The sequence below is a fragment of the Pristiophorus japonicus genome, chromosome 19 (assembly GCF_044704955.1).
Source record: "Pristiophorus japonicus isolate sPriJap1 chromosome 19, sPriJap1.hap1, whole genome shotgun sequence".
Classification (NCBI taxonomy): Eukaryota; Metazoa; Chordata; class Chondrichthyes; family Pristiophoridae; genus Pristiophorus; species Pristiophorus japonicus.
The window spans coordinates 56,414,875-56,433,785 of record NC_091995.1 but is presented as its reverse complement, the minus strand read 5'-3'; the positions used below and the strand labels follow the sequence as shown (position 1 = coordinate 56,433,785).

At 56.0% G+C, this 18,911-nt stretch overlaps 1 protein-coding gene across 1 annotated transcript in view; it reads right to left on the bottom strand.

The window, feature by feature from the left end:
• The window catches only part of LOC139229877 (antigen peptide transporter 1-like), a 264,121-nt gene that overhangs the window by 41,733 nt on the left and 203,477 nt on the right, over positions 1-18,911 (bottom strand). The window contains 1 exon segment of the mRNA XM_070861510.1: positions 3,209-3,368. Coding sequence (XP_070717611.1) covers positions 3,209-3,368 — 160 coding nt within the window.

Here is an 18,911-nt window from a genome sequence, read left to right as displayed (position 1 = left end):
TGTACGCCTCGCTGCCCCTCACATGTACTGTACCTCACTGAGCATCACCTGCACTGTACCCCTCATCCCCCCTCACCTGTACTGTACCCCCTCACCTGTACTGTACCCCCTCACTCGTACTGTACCCCTCACTCCCCCTCATCTGTACTGTACCCCCTCACTGTCCCTCACCTGTATTGTACCCCCTTACTCCCCCTCACCTGTACTATACCCCACTACCGCCCACCTGTACTGTACCCCCTCACCTGTACTGTACCCCTCCCTGCCCCTCACCTGTACTGTATCCCTCCCTGCCCCTCACCTGTACTGTACCCCCTCACCTGTACTGTACCCCTCCCTGCCCCTCACCTGTACTGAATCCCTCCCTGCCCCTCACCTGTACTGTACCCCCTCACCTGTACTGTACCCCTCCCTGCCCCTCACCTGTATTGTAACCAACCGTGCCACTCACCTGTACTGTACCCCTCACCTGTACTGTACCCCTCACTGCCCCTCACCTGTTCGGTACCCCCTCACTGCCCCTCACCTGTACTGTACCCCCTCATTGCCCCTCTCCTGTACTGTACCCCCTCACCTGTACTGTAACCCTCACCTATACTGTACCCCTCACTGCCCCTCATCTGTACTGTACCCCATCACTGCCCCTCACCTGTACTGTATCTCCTCACCTGTACTGTCTCCCTCACTGCTCCTCACCTGTACTGGACCTCTCACTGCCCCTCACCTGTACTGTCCCCCTCACTGCCCCTCACCTGTACTGTACCCCTCACTGCCACTCACCTGTACTGTACCCCCACACTGCCCCTCACCTGTACTGTCCCCCTCACTGCCCCTCACCTGTACTGTACCCCTCAATGCCCCTCACCTGTACTGTACCCCTCAATGCCCCTCACCTGTCCCCCTCACTGCCCCTCACCTGTATTGTACCCCTCACCTGTACTGTACCCTCTCACTGCCCCTCACCTGTATTGTACCCCTCACTGCGCCTCACCTGATCCCCTCACTGCCCCTCACCTGTACTGTACCCCTCACCTGTACTGTACCCCTCAATGCCCATCACCTGTACTGTACCCCCTCACTGCCCCTCACATGTACTGTACCCCCTCACTGCCCCTCACCTGTACTGTCCCCCTCACTGCCCCTCACCTGTACTGTACCCCCTCACCTGTATTGTACCTCCTCACTGCCCGTCACCTGTACTGTCCCCCTCACTGCTCCTCACCTATACTGGACCCCTCACTGCCCCTCACCTGTACTGTGCCTCTCACCGTCACTGGACCCCTCACTGCCCCTCACCTGTACTGTATCCTTCACTGCCCCTCACCTGTACTGTACCTCTCACTGCTCCTCACCTGTACTGTACCCCTCACTGCCACACCTGTACTGTACCCACCATCCCCCCTCACCTGTACTGTACCCCCTCACTCCCCCTCACCTATACTGTATCCCTCACTGCCCCTCATCTGTATTGTACCCCCTCATTGCCCCTCACCTGTACTGTACCCCCTCACTGCCCCTCACCTGTACTGTCCCCCTCACTGCCCCTCACCTGTACTGTACCCCCTCACCTGTATTGTACCTCCTCACTGCCCCTCACCTGTACTGTCCCCCTCACTGCTCCTCACCTATACTGGACCCCTCACTGCCCCTCACCTGTACTGTGCCTCTCACCTTCACTGGACCCCTCACTGCCCCTCACCTGTACTATAACCCTCACTGCCCCTCACCTGTACTGTACCCCTCACTGCCCCTCGATCTGTACTGTACACCCTCACCTGTATTGTACCTCCTCACTGCCCCTCACCTGTACTGTCCCCCTCACTGCTCCTCACCTATACTGGACCCCTCACTGCCCCTCACCTGTACTGTACCCCTCACTGCCCCTCGACCTGTACTGTACCCCCACACTGCCCCTCACCTGTACTGTCCCCCTCACTGCCCCTCACCTGTACTGTACCCCTCACCTGTACTGTACCCCTCACTGCCCCTCATCTGTACTGTACCCCTCACTGCCCCTCGACCTGTGCTGTACCCCCACACTGCCCCTCACCTGTACTGTCCCCCTCACTGCCCCTCACCTGTACTGTACCCCTCACTGCCCCTCACCTGTACTGTACCCCTCACTGCCCCTCACCTGTACTGCACCCCTCACTGCCCCTCGACCTGTACTGTACCCCACACTGCCACTCACCTGTACTGTACCCCTCACTGCCCCTCACCTGTACTGTACCCCTCACTGCCGCTCACCTGTATTGTACCCCTCACTGCCCCTCACCTGTACTGTACCCCTCACCTGTATTGTACCCCTCACTGCTCCTCACCTGTACTGTACCCCTCACCTGTACTGTACCCCTCACTGCCGCTCACCTGTACTGTACCCCTCACTCCCCCTCACCTGTACTGTATCCCTCACTCCCCCTCACCTGTACTGTACCCCCTCACTGCGCCTCACCTGTACTGTACCCCTCACTGCTGCTCACCTGTACTGTACCCCTCACTACCCCTCACTGCCTCTCATCTGTACTGTACCCCCTCATCTGTACTGTACCCCACCACTGCCCCTCACATGTACTGTACCCCCTCACTGCCACACCTGTACTGTACCCCTCATCCCCCTCACTTGTATTTTACCCCTCACTGCCCCTCGTCTGTACTGTATGCCTCATTGCCCCTCACCTGTACTGTACCTCTCACTGAGCATCACCTGTACTGTACCCCTCATCCCCCTCACCTGTACTGTACCCCACTGCCCCCCAGCTGTACTGTACCCCCTCACCTGTACTGTACCCCCTCACTGCCCCTCACCTGTATTGTACCCCCTTACCTGTACTATACCCCACTACCTCCCCCTGTACTGTACTCCCTTCACCTGTACTGTACCGCCTCACTGCTCCTCACCTGTACTGTACCCCTCCCTGCCCCTCACCTGTACTGTATCCCTCCCTGCCCCTCACCTGTACTGTACCCCCTCACCTGTACTGTACCCCTCCCTGCCCCTCACCTGTACTGTATCCCTCCCTGTCCCTCACCTGTACTGTACCCCCTCACCTGTACTGCACCCCTCCCTGCCCCTCACCTGTATTGTAACCCTCCGTGCCACTCACCTGTACTGTACCCCTCACCTGTACTGAACCCCCTCACTGCCCCTCACCTGTACCGTACCCCCTCACTGCCACTCACCTGTACTGTATCCTTCAGTCCTCCTTACCTGTGCTGTAGCCGTCCTGTAGCGCAGTAATGAAGCAATCTGCGTTGGCCCGTTTGGCTGCGTTGATGATGGATTCGGGAGATGTCCCCTTGAGCCCGTAGGCGATGTTGTCATTCACGGATCGAGCAAACAGCACTGGCTCCTGACTGACCAATGCGACCTGATGACCAATCACAGCCGTTAGTCTGAGGGGACTCAGGGACACACTGGGGTAGGGGGATTTAGGGACACACACTGGGGTAGGGGGATTTAGGGACACACTGGGGTAGGGGGATTTAGGGACACACACTGGGGTAGGGGGATTTAGGGACACACTGGGGTAGGGGGATTTAGGGACACACTGGGGTAGGGGGATTTAGGACACACACTTGGGTAGGGGGATTTAGGACACACTGGGGTAGGGGGATTTAGGGACACACTGGGGTAGGGGGATTTAGGGACACACACTGGGGTAGGGGGATTTAGGACACACTGGGGTAGGGGGATTTAGGACACACACTGGGGTAGGGGGATTTAGGGACACACTGGGGTAGGGGGATTTAGGGACACACTGGGGTAGGGGGATTTAGGACACACACTGGGGTAGGGGGTTTAGGACACACACTGGGGTAGGGGGATTTAGGGACACACTGGGGTAGGGGGATTTAGGGCACACACTGGGGTAGGGGGATTTAGGGACACACTGGGATAGGGGGATTTAGGACACACTGGGGTAGGGGGATTTAGGACACACACTGGGGTAGGGGGATTTAGGGACACACTGGGGTAGGGGGATTTAGGGACACACTGGGGTAGGGGGATTTAGGACACACACTGGGGTAGGGGGTTTAGGACACACACTGGGGTAGGGGGATTTAGGACACACTGGGATAGGGGGATTTAGGGACACACACTGGGGTAGGGGGATTTAGGACACACACTGGGGTAGGGGGATTTAGGGACACACACTGGGGTAGGGGGATTTAGGACACACACTGGGGTAGGGGGATTTAGGACACACTGGGGTAGGGGGATTTAGGACACACACTGGGGTAGGGGGATTTAGGACACACTGGGGTAGGGGGATTTAGGACACACACTGGGATAGGGACATTTAGGACACACTGGGGTAGGGGGATTTAGGACACACTGGGGTAAGGGGATTTAGGACACACACCGGGGTAGGGGGATTTAGGGACACACTGGGGTAGGGGGATTTAGGGACACACTGGGGTAGGGGGATTTAGGACACACACTGGGGTAGGGGAATTTAGGGACACACTGGGGTAGGGGGATTTAGGACACACACTGGGGTAGGGGGATTTAGGACACACTGGGGTAGGGGGATTTAGGACACACTGGGATAGGGGGAATTTAAATCACACTGGGGTAGGGGGACTTAGGACACACTGGGGTAGGGGGATTGAGGACACACACTGGGGTAGGGGGATTTAGGACACACTGGGGTAGGGGGATTTAGGACACACTGGGGTAGGGGGATTTAGGACACACACTGGGGTAGGGGGATTTAGGACACACACTGGGGTAGAGGGATTTAGGACACACTGGGGTAAGGTCATTTAGGGACACACTGGGGTAGGGGGATTTAGGGCACACACTGGGGTAGGGGGATTTAGGGACACACTGGGGTAGGGGGTTTAGGACACACACTAGGGTAGAGGGATTTAGGACACACTGGGGTAGGGGGATTTAGGGACACACTGGGGTAGAAGGATTTAGGACACACTGGGGTAGGGGGATTTATGGAGACACACTGGGGTAGGAGGATTTAGGGACACACTGGGGTAGGGGGATTTAGGGACACACTGGGGTAGGGGGATTTAGGACACACACTGGGGTAGAGGGATCTAGGGACACACTGGGGTAGGGGGATTTAGGACACACACTGGGGTAGAGGGATTTAGGGACACACTGGGGTAGGGGGATTTAGGACACACTGGGGTATGGGATTTAGGACACACTGGGGTAGGGGGATTTAGGACACACACTGGGGTAGGGGGATTTAGGGACACACTGAGGTAGGGGGATTTAGGACACACTGGGGTAGAGGGATTTAGGACACACTAGGGTAGGGGGATTTAGGGACACACTGGGGTAGAAGGATTTAGGACACACTGGGGTAGGGGGATTTAGGGAGACACACTGGGGTAGGGGGATTTAGGGACACACTGGGGTAGGGGGATTTAGGGACACACTGGGGTAGGGGGATTTAGGGACACACTGGGGTAGGGGGATTTAGGACACACACTGGGGTAGAAGGATCGAGGGACACACTGGGGTAGGGGGATTTAGGACACACACTGGGGTAGAGGGATTTAGGGACACACTGGGGTAGGGGGATTTAGGACACACTGGGGTAGGGGGATTTAGGACACACACTGGGGTAGGGGGATTTAGGGACACACTGGGGTAGGGGGATTTAGGGACACACTGGGGTAGGGGGATTTAGGACACACACTGGGGTAGGGGGTTTAGGACACACACTGGGGTAGAGGGATTTAGGACACACACTGGGGTAGAGGGATTTAGGACACACTGGGGTAGGGGTATTAGAGACACACACTGGGGTAGGGGGATTTAGGACACACTGGGGTAGGGGGATTAAGGGACACACACTGGGGTAGGGGGATTTAGGACACACACTGGGGTATGGGGATTTAGGGACACACACTGGGGTAGGGGGATTTAGGACACACACTGGGGTAGGGGGATTTAGGACACACTGGGGTAGGGGGATTTAGGACACACACTGGGGTAGGGGGATTTAGGACACACTGGGGTAGGGGGATTTAGGACACACACTGGGATAGGGACATTTAGGACACACTGGGGTAGGGGGATTTAGGACACACACTGGGGTAGAGGGATTTAGGACACACACTGGGATAGGGAGATTTAGGACACACTGGGGTAGGGGGATTTAGGACACACACTGGGGTAGGGGGATTTAGGGACACACTGAGGTAGGCGGATTTAGGACACACTGGGGTCGGGGGATTTAGGGAGACACACTGGGATAGGGGGATTTGGGGACACACTGGGGTAGGGGGATTTAGGGACACACTGGGGTAGGGGGATTTAGGACACACACTGGGGTAGAGGGATCTAGGGACACACTGGGGTAGGGGGATTTAGGGACACACTGGGGTAGGGGGATTTAGGACACACTGGGGTAGGGGGATTTAGGACACACACTGGGGTAGGGGGATTTAGGGACACACACTGGGGTAGGGGGATTTAGGGACACACACTGGGGTAGGGGGATTTAGGACACACACTGGGGTAGGGGGTTTAGGACACACACTGGGGTAGAGGGATTTAGGACACACACTGGGGTAGGGGGATTTAGGACACACTGGGGTAGGGGGATTTAGGGACACACACTGGGGTAGGGGGATTTAGGACACACACTGGGGTAGGGGGATTTAGGGACACACACTGGGGTAGGGGGATTTAGGACACACACTGGGGTAGGGGGATTTAGGACACACTGGGGTAGGGGGATTTAGGACACACACTGGGATAGGGGGAATTTAAATCACACTGGGGTAGGGGGATTTAGGACACACTGGGGTAGGGGGATTTAGGACACACACTGGGGTAGGGGGATTTAGGACACACTGGGGTAGGGGGATTTAGGACACACTGGGGTAGGTGGATTTAGGACACACACTGGGGTAGGGGGATTTGGGACACACACTGGGGTAGAGGCATTTAGGGACACACTGGGGTAGGGGGATTTAGGACACACACTGGGGTAGGGGGATTTAGGGACACACTGGGGTAGGGGGTTTAGGACACACACTGGGGTAGAGGGATTTAGGGACACACTGGGGTAGGGGGATTTAGGACACACACTGGGGTAGGGGGATTTAGGACACACACTGGGGTAGGGGGATTTAGGGACACACTGGGGTAGGGGGATTTAGGGACACACTGGTGTAGGGGGATTTAGGGACACACTGGGGTAGGGGGATTTAGGACACACTGGGTTAGAGGGATCGAGGGACACACTGGGGTAGGGGGATTTAGGACACACTGGGGTAGGGGGATTTAGGACACACACTGGGGTAGGGGGATTTAGGGACACACTGGGGTAGGGGGATTTAGGGACACACTGGGGTAGGGGGATTTAGGACACACACTGGGGTAGGGGGTTCAGGACACACACTGGGGTAGAGGGATTTAGGACACACACTGTGGTAGGGGGATTTAGGACACACTGGGGTAGGGGTATTAGAGACACATACTGGGGTAGGGGGATTTAGGACACACTGGGGTAGGGGGATTTAGGGACACACACTGGGGTAGGGGGATTTAGGACACACACTGGGGAAGGGGGATTTAGGGACACACACTGGGGTAGGGGGATTTAGGACACACACTGGGGTAGGGGGATTTAGGACACACTGGGGTAGGGGGATTTAGGACACACTGGGGTAGGGGGATTTAGGACACACACTGGGGTAGGGGGATTTAGGACACACGATGGTAGGGGGATTTAGGACACACACTGGGATAGGGAGATTTAGGACACACTGGGGTAGGGGGATTTAGGACACACACTGGGGTAGGGAGATTTAGGGACACACTGGGGTAGGGGGGTTTAGGACACACACTGGGGTAGGGGGATTTAGGACACACTGGGGTAGGGGGATTTAGGACACACTGGGGTAGGGGTATTTAGGACACACACCGGGGTAGGGGGATTTAGGACACACACCGGGGTAGGGGGATTTAGGACACACTGGGGTAGGGGGATTTAGGGACACACACTGGGGTCGGGGGTTTAGGACACACACTGGGGTAGAGGGATTTAGGACACACACTGGGGTAGGGGGATTTAGGACACACTGGGGTAGGGGGATTTAGAGACACACACTGGGGTAGGGGGATTTAGGACACACTGGGGTAGGGGCATTTAGGACACACACTGGGATAGGGACATTTAGGACACACACTGGGGTAGGGGGATTTAGGGACACACTGGGGTAGGGGGATTTAGGGACACACTGGGGTAGAGGGATTTAGGACACACACTGGGGTAGGGGAATTTAGGGACACACTGGGGTAGAGGGATTTAGGACACACACTGGGGTAGGGGGATTTCGGACACACTGGGGTAGGGGGATTTAGGACACACTGGGATAGGGGGAATTTAAAATCACACTGGGGTAGGGGGATTTAGGACACACTGGGGTAGGGGGATTTAGGACACACTGGCGTAGGGGGATTTAGGACACACTGGGGTAGGGGGATTTAGGACACACTGGGGTAGGTGGATTTAGGACACACACTGGGGTAGGGGGATTTAGGACACACACTGGGGTAGAGGGATTTAGGACACACACTGGGGTAGGGGGATTTAGGACACACACTGGGGTAGGGGGATTTAGGGACACACTGGGGTAGGGGGATTTAGGGACACACTGGAGTAGGGGGATTTAGGACACACACTGGGGTAGGGGGTTCAGGACACACACTGGGGTAGAGGGATTTAGGACACACACTGTGGTAGGTGGATTTAGGACACGCTGGGGTAGGGGTATTAGAGACACACACTGGGGTAGAAAATTTAGGACACACTGGGGTAGGGGGGTTTAGGACACACTGGGGTAGGGGGGTTGAGGACACACACTGGGGTAGGGAGATTTAGGACACACACTGGGGTAGGGGGATTTAGGACACACTGGGGTAGGGGGATTTAGGACACACTGGGGTAGGGGTATTTAGGACACACACCGGGGTAGGGAGATTTAGGACACACACTGGGGTAGGGGGATTTAGGACACACTGGGGTAGGGGGATTTAGGACACACTGGGGTAGGGAGATTTAGGACACACTGGGGTAGCGGGATTTAGGACACACACTGGGGTAGGGGGATTTAGGGACACACTGGGGTAGGGGGGTTTAGGACACACACTGGGGTAGGGGGATTTAGGACACACTGGGGTAGGGGGATTTAGGACACACTGGGGTAGGGGGGTTGAGGACACACTGGGGTAGGGGGGTTGAGGACACACACTGGGGTAGGGAGATTTAAGACACACTGGGGTAGGGGGATTTAGGACACACTGGGGTAGGGGGGTTTAGGACACACTGGGGTAGGGGGGTTGAGGACACACACTGGGGTAGGGAGATTTAGGACACACACTGGGGTAGGGGGATTTAGGACACACTGGGGTAGGGGGATTTAGGACACACTGGGGTAGGGGTATTTAGGACACACACCGGGGTAGTGGGAATTTAGGACACACTGGGGTAGTGGGATTTAGGGACACACACTGGGGTCGGGGGATTTAGGGACACACACTGGGGTAGGGGGATTTAGGACACACACTGGGGTAGGGGGATTTAGGGACACACACTGGGGTAGGGGGATTTAGGGACACACACTGGGGTAGGGGGATTTAGGACACACTGGGGTAGGGGGATTTAGGACACACTGGGGTAGGGGGATTTAGGACACACACTGGGGAAGTGCGATTTAGGGACACACCTGGGTAGGGGGATTTAGGACACACACTGGGGTAGGGGGATTTAGGTACACACTGGGGTAGGGGGATTTAGGGACAAACTGGGGTAGGGGGATTTAGGACACACACTGGGGTAGGGGAATTCAGGGACACACACTGGGGTAGGGGGATTTAGGACGCAAACTGGGGTAGGGGGATTTAGGGACACACACTGGGGTAGGGGGATTTAGGGACACACTGGGGTAGGGGGATTTAGGGACACACACTGGTGTAGGGGGATTTAGGGACACACTGGGGTAGGGGGATTTAGGACACACACTGGGGTAGGGGGATTTAGGGGCACACACTGGGGTAGGGGGATTTAGGGACACACTGGGGTAGGGGGATTTAGGGACACACTGGGGTAGGGGGATTTAGGACACACACTGGGGTAGGGGGATTTAGGGACACACTGGGGTAGGGGGATTTAGGGACACACTGGGGTAGGGGGATTTAGGACACACACTGGGGTAGGGGGTTTAGGACACACACTGGGGTAGAGGGATTTAGGACACACACTGGTGTAGAGGGATTTAGGACACACTGGGGTAGGGGTATTAGAGACACACACTGGGGTAGGGGGATTTAGGACACACTGGGGTAGGGGGATTAAGGGACACACACTGGGGAAGGGGGATTTAGGACACACACTGGGGTAGGGGGATTTAGGGACACACACTGGGGTAGGGGGATTTAGGACACACACTGGGGTAGGGGGATTTAGGACACACTGGGGTAGGGGGATTTAGGACACACACTGGGGTAGGGGGATTTAGGACACACTGGGGTAAGGGGGATTTAGGACACACACTGGGATAGGGACATTTAGGACACACTGGGGAAGGGGGATTTAGGACACACAGTGGGGTAGAGGGATTTAGGACACACACTGGGATAGGGAGATTTAGGACACACTGGGGTAGGGGGATTTAGGACACACACTGGGGTAGGGGGATTTAGGGACACACTGAGGTGGGGGATTTAGGACACACTGGGGTCGGGGGATTTAGGGAGACACACTGGGATAGGGGGATTTAGGGACACACTGGGGTAGGGGGATTTAGGGACACACTGGGGTAGGGGGATTTAGGACACACACTGGGGTAGGGGGATCTAGGGACACACTGGGGTAGGTGGATTTAGGACACACACTGGGGTAGGGGGATTTAGGACACACTGGGGTAGGGGGATTTAGGACACACACTGGGGTAGGGGGATTTAGGGACACACACTGGGGTAGGGGGATTTAGGGACACACTGGGGTAGGGGGATTTAGGACACACACTGGGGTAGGGGGTTTAGGACACACACTGGGGTAGAGGGATTTAGGACACACACTGGGGTAGGGGGATTTAGGACACACACTGGGGTAGGGGGATTTAGAGACACACACTGGGGTAGGGGGATTTAGGACACACTGGGATAGGGGGATTTAGGGACACACACTGGGGTAGGGGGATTTAGGACACACACTGGGGTAGGGGGATTTAGGGACACACACTGGGGTAGGGGGATTTAGGACACACACTGGGGTAGGGGGATTTAGGACACACACTGGGGTAGGGGGATTTAGGACACACTGGGGTAGGGGGATTTAGGACACACACTGGGGTAGGGGGATTTAGGACACACTGGGGTAGGGAGATTTAGGACACACACTGGGATAGGGACATTTAGGACACACTGGGGTAGGGGGATTTAGGACACACTGGGGTAAGGGGATTTAGGACACACACCGGGGTAGGGGGATTTAGGGACACACTGGGGTAGGGGGATTTAGGGACACACTGGGGTAGAGGGATTTAGGACACACACTGGGGTAGGGGAATTTAGGGACACACTGGGGTAGGGGGATTTAGGACACACACTGGGGTAGGGGGATTTAGGACACACTGGGGTAGGGGGATTTAGGACACACTGGGATAGGGGGACTTTAAATCCCACTGGGGTAGGGGGATTTAGGACACACTGGGGTAGGGGGATTTAGGACACACACTGGGGTAGGGGGATTTAGGACACACTGGGGTAGGGGGATTTAGGACACACTGGGGTCGGTGGATTTAGGACACACACTGGGGTAGGGGGATTTAGGACACACACTGGGGTAGAGGGATTTAGGACACACTGGGGTAGGGGCATTTAGGAACACACTGGGGTAGGGGGATTTAGGACACACACTGGGGTAGGGTGATTTAGGGACACACTGGGGTAGGGGGTTTAGGACACACACTGGGGTAGAGGGATTTAGGGACACACTGGGGTAGAAGGATTTAGGGAGACACACTGGGGTAGGGGGATTTAGGGACACACACTGGGGTAGGGGGATTTAGGACACACTGGGTTGGGGGGATTTCGGGACACACTGGGGTATGGGGATTTAGGACACACACTGGGGTAGGGGGATTTAGGGACACACACTGGGGTAGGGGGATTTAGGACAGACTGGGATAGGGGGATTTAGGGACAAACTGGGGTAGGGGGATTTAGGGACACACTGGGGTAGGGGGATTTAGGACACAAACTGGGGTAGGGGGATTTAATGACACACTGGGGTAGGGGGATTTATGGACACACACTGGGGTAGGGGGATTTAGGACAGACTGGGGTAGGGGGATTTAGGGACAAACTGCGGTAGGGGGATTTAGGACACACTGGGGTAGGGGGATTTAGGGACACACTGCGGTAGGGGGATTTAGGACACACTGGGGTAGGGGGATTTAGGGACGCACACCGGGGTGGGGGGATTTACCGACACACTGGGGTAGGGGGATTTAGGACACACTGGGGTAGGGGGATTTAGGACACACACTGGGGTAGGGGGATTTAGGGACACACTGGGGTAGGGGGATTTAGGACACACTGGGGTAGGGGGATTTAGGACACACTGGGGTAGGGGGATTTAGGGACACACTGGGGTAGGGGGATTTATGGACACACTGGGGTGGGGGGATTTAGGACACACACTGGGGTAGGGGGATTTAGGACACACTGGGGTAGGGGGATTTAGGACACACTTTGGTAGGGGGATTTAGGACACACACCGGGGTAGGGGGATTTAGGACACACTGGGGTAGGGGGATTTAGGACACACACTGGGGAAGTGGGATTTAGGGACACACCTGGGTAGGGGAATTCAGGGACACACACTGGGGTAGGGGGATTTAGGACACAAACTGGGGTAGGGGGATTTAGGGACACACACTGGGGTAGGGGGATTTAGGACACAAACTGGGGTAGGGGGATTTAGGACACACTGGGGTAGGGGGATTTAGCACACACTGGGGTAGGGGGGTTGAGGACACAAACTGGGGTAGGGGGATTTAGGACACACTGGGGTAGGGGGATTTAGGACACACTGGGGTAGGGGGGTTTAGGACACACTGGGGTAGGGGGGTTGAGGACACACACTCGGGTAGGGAGATTTAGGACACACACTGGGGTAGGGGGATTTAGGACACACTGGGGTAGGGGGATTTAGGACACACTGGGGTAGGGGGATTTAGGACACACACCGGGGTAGGGGGATTTAGAACACACACCGGGGTAGGGGGATTTAGGACACACTGGGGTAGGGGGATTTAGGGACACACACTGGGGTCGGGGGATTTAGGAACACACACTGGGGTCGGGGGATTTAGGGACACACACTGGGGTAGGGGGATTTAGGGACACACACTGGGGTAGGGGGATTTAGGGACACACACTGGGGTAGGGGGATTTAGGACACACTGGGTTGGGGGGATTTCGGGACACACTGGGGTACGGGGATTTAGGATACACACTGGGGTAGGGGGATTTAGGGACACACACTGTGGTAGGGGGATTTAGGACAGACTGGGATAGGGGGATTTAGGGACAAACTGGGGTAGGGGGATTTAGGGACACACTGGGGTAGGGGGATTTAGGACACAAACTGGGGTAGGGGGATTTAATGACACACACTGGGGTAGGGGGAGTTATGGACACACACTGGGGTAGGGGGATTTAGGACAGACTGCGGTAGGGGGATTTAGGGACACACTGCGGTAGGGGGATTTAGGACACACTGGGGTAGGGGGATTTAGGGACACACTGCGGTAGGGGGATTTAGGACACACTGGGGTAGGGGGATTTAGGGACGCACACCGGGGTGGGGGGATTTACCGACACACTGGGGTAGGGGGATTTAGGACACACTGGGGTAGGGGGATTTAGGACACACACTGGGGGAGGGGGATTTAGGGACACACTGGGGTAGGGGGATTTAGGACACACTGGGGTAGGGGGATTTAGGACACACTGGGGTAGGGGGATTTAGGGACACACTGGGGTGGGGGGATTTAGGACACACACTGGGGTAGGGGGATTTAGGACACACTGGGGTAGGGGGATTTAGGACACACTTTGGTAGGGGGATTTAGGACACACACCGGGGTAGGGGGATTTAGGACACACTGGGGTAGGGGGATTTAGGACACACACTGGGGAAGTGGGATTTAGGGACACACCTGGGTAGGGGGATTTAGGACACACACTGGGGTAGGGGGATTTAGGGACACACTGGGCTAGGGGTATTTAGGGACACACTGGGGTAGGGGGATTTAGGACACACACTGGGGTAGGGGAATTCAGGGACACACACTGGGGTAGGGGGATTTAGGACACAAACTGGGTTGGGGGATTTAGGGACACACACTGGGGTAGGGGGATTTAGGACACAAACTGGGGTAGGGGGATTTAGGGACACACACTGGGGTAGGGGGATTTAGGGACACACTGGGGTAGGGGGATTTAGGGACACACTGGGGTAGCGGGATTTAGGGACACACACTGGGGTAGGGGGATTTAGGACACACTGGGGTAGGGGGATTTAGGGACACACTGGGGTAGGGGGATTTAGGACACACACTGGGGTAGGGGGATTTAGGGACACACACTGGGGTAGGGGTATTAGAGACACACACTGGGGTAGGGGGATTTAGGACACACTGGGGTCGGGGGATTAAGGGACACACACTGGGGAAGGGGGATTTAGGACACACACTGGGGTAGGGGGATTTAGGACACACACTGGGGTAGGGGGATTTAGGACACACTGGGGTAGGGGGATTTAGGACACACACTGGGGTAGGGGGATTTAGGACACACTGGGGTAGGGGGATTTAGGACACACACTGGGATAGGGACATTTAGGACACACTGGGGAAGGGGGATTTAGGACACACAGTGGGGTAGGTGGATTTAGGACACACACTGGGATAGGGAGATTTAGGACACACTGGGGTAGGGGGATTTAGGACACACACTGGGGTAGGGGGATTTAGGGACACACTGAGGTAGGGGGATTTAGGACACACTGGGGTCGGGGGATTTAGGGAGACACACTGGGATAGGGGGATTTAGGGACACACTGGGGTAGGGGGATTTAGGGACACACTGGGGTAGGGGGATTTAGGACACACACTGGGGTAGAGGGATTTAGGGACACACTGGAGTAGGGGGATTTAGGACACACTGGGGTAGGGGGATTTAGGACACACACTGGGGTAGGGGGATTTGGGACACACACTGGGGTAGGGGGATTTAGGGACACACTGGGGTAGGGGGATTTAGGACACACACTGGGGTAGGGGGTTTAGGACACACACTGGGGTAGAGGGATTTAGGACACACACTGGGGTAGGGGGATTTAGGGACACACTGGGGTAGGGGGATTTAGGGACACACTGGGGTAGGGGGATTTAGGACACACACTGGGCTAGGGGGTTTAGGTCACACACTGGGGTAGAGGGATTTAGGACACACACTGGGGTAGAGGGATTTAGGACACACTGGGGTAGGGGTATTAGAGACACACACTGGGGTAGGGGGATTTAGGACACACTGGGGTAGGGGGATTAAGGGACACACACTGGGGAAGGGGGATTTAGGACACACACTGGGGTAGGGGGATTTAGGGACACACACTGGGGTAGGGGGATTTAGGACACACACTGGGGTAGGAGGATTTAGGACACACTGGGGTAGGGGGATTTAGGACACAGTGGGGTAGGGGGATTTAGGACACACTGGGGTAGGGGGATTTAGGACACACACTGGGATAGGGACATTTAAGACACACTGGGGAAGGGGGATTTAGGACACACAGTGGGGTAGGGGGATTTAGGACACACACTGGGATAGGGAGATTTAGGACACACTGGGGTAGGGGGATTTAGGACACACACTGGGGTAGGGGGATTTAGGGACACACTGAGGTAGGGGGATTTAGGACACACTGGGGTCGGGGGATTTAGGGAGACACACTGGGATAGGGGGATTTAGGGACACACTGGGGTAGGGGGATTTAGGGACACACTGGGGTAGGGGGATTTAGGACACACACTGGGGTAGAGGGATTTAGGGACACACTGGGGTAGGGGGATTTAGGACACACTGGGGTAGGGGGATTTAGGACACACACTGGGGTAGGGGGATTTGGGACACACACTGGGGTAGGGGGATTTAGGGACACACTGGGGTAGGGGGATTTAGGACACACACTGGGGTAGGGGGATTTAGGACACACTGGGGTAGGGGGATTTAGGACACACACTGGGATAGGGACATTTAGGACACACTGGGGAAGGGGGATTTAGGACACACAGTGGGGTAGGTGGATTTAGGACACACACTGGGATAGGGAGATTTAGGACACACTGGGGTAGGGGGATTTAGGACACACACTGGGGTAGGGGGATTTAGGGACACACTGAGGTAGGGGGATTTAGGACACACTGGGGTCGGGGGATTTAGGGAGACACACTGGGATAGGGGGATTTAGGGACACACTGGGGTAGGGGGATTTAGGGACACACTGGGGTCGGGGGATTTAGGACACACACTGGGGTAGAGGGATTTAGGGACACACTGGGGTAGGGGGATTTAGGACACACTGGGGTAGGGGGATTTAGGACACACACTGGGGTAGGGGGATTTGGGACACACACTGGGGTAGGGGGATTTAGGGACACACTGGGGTAGGGGGATTTAGGACACACACTGGGGTAGGGGGTTTAGGACACACACTGGGGTAGAGGGATTTAGGACACACACTGGGGTAGGGGGATTTAGGGACACACTGGGGTAGGGGGATTTAGGGACACACTGGGGTAGGGGGATTTAGGACACACACTGGGCTAGGGGGTTTAGGTCACACACTGGGGTAGAGGGATTTAGGACACACACTGGGGTAGAGGGATTTAGGACACACTGGGGTAGGGGTATTAGAGACACACACTGGGGTAGGGGGATTTAGGACACACTGGGGTAGGGGGATTAAGGGACACACACTGGGGAAGGGGGATTTAGGACACACACTGGGGTAGGGGGATTTAGGGACACACACTGGGGTAGGGGGATTTAGGACACACACTGGGGTAGGAGGATTTAGGACACACTGGGGTAGGGGGATTTAGGACACACAGTGGGGTAGGGGGATTTAGGACACACTGGGGTAGGGGGATTTAGGACACACACTGGGATAGGGACATTTAAGACACACTGGGGAAGGGGGATTTAGGACACACAGTGGGGTAGGGGGATTTAGGACACACACTGGGATAGGGAGATTTAGGACACACTGGGGTAGGGGGATTTAGGACACACACTGGGGTAGGGGGATTTAGGGACACACTGAGGTAGGGGGATTTAGGACACACTGGGGTCGGGGGATTTAGGGAGACACACTGGGATAGGGGGATTTAGGGACACACTGGGGTAGGGGGATTTAGGGACACACTGGGGTAGGGGGATTTAGGACACACACTGGGGTAGGGGGATCTAGGGACACACTGGGGTAGGGGGATATGGGACACACACTGGGGTAGAGGGATTTAGGGACACACTGGGGTAGGGGGATTTAGGACACACTGGGGTAGGGGGATTTAGGGACACACTGGGGTAGGGGGATTTAGGGACACACTGGGGTAGGGGGATTTAGGACACACACTGGGGTAGGGGGTTTAGGACACACACTGGGGTAGGGGGTTTAGGACACACACTGGGGTAGAGGGATTTAGGACACACTGGGGTAGGGATATTAGAGACACACACTGGGGTAGGGGGATTTAGGACACACTGGGGTAGGGGGATTAAGGGACACACACTGGGGAAGGGGGATTTAGGACACACACTGGGGTAGGGGGATTTAGGACACACACTGGGGTAGGGGGATTTAGGACACACTGGGGTAGGGGGATTTAGGACACACACTGGGATAGGGACATTTAGGACACACTGGGGAAGGGGGATTTAGGACACACAGTGGGGTAGAGGGATTTAGGACACACACTGGGATAGGGAGATTTAGGACACACTGGGGTAGGGGGATTTAGGACACACACTGGGGAAGGGGGATTTAGGGACACACTGAGGTGGGGGATTTAGGACACACTGGGGTCGGGGGATTTAGGGAGACACACTGGGATAGGGGGATTTAGGGACACACTGGGGTAGGGGGATTTAGGGACACACTGGGGTAGGGGGATTTAGGACACACACTGGGGTAGGGGGATCTAGGGACACACTGGGGTAGGGGGATTTAGGACACACACTGGGGTAGAGGGATTTAGGAACACACTGGGGTAGGGGGATTTAGGACACACTGGGGTAGGGGGATTTAGGACACACTGGGGTAGGGGGATTTAGGACACACACTGGCATAGGGGGATTTAGGGACACACACTGGGGTAGGGGGATTTAGGGACACACTGGGGTAGGGGGATTTAGGGACACACTGGGGTAGGGGGATTTAGGACACACACTGGGGTAGGGGGTTTAGGACACACACTGGGGTAGGGGGATTTAGGACACAGACTGGGGTAGGGGGATTTAGGACACACACTGGGGTAGGGGGATTTAGAGACACACACTGGGGTAGGGAGATTTAGGACACACACTGGGATAGGGACATTTAGGACACACTGGGGTAGGGGGATTTAGGACACACTGGGGTAAGGGGATTTAGGACACACACTGGGGTAGGGGAATTTAGGGACACACTGGGGTAGGGGGATTTAGGACACACACTGGGGTAGGGGGATTTAGGACACACTGGGGTAGGGGGATTTAGGACACACTGGGATAGGGGGAATTTAAATCACACTGGGGTAGGGGGATTTAGGACACACTGGGGTAGGGGGATTTAGGACACACACTGGGGTAGGGG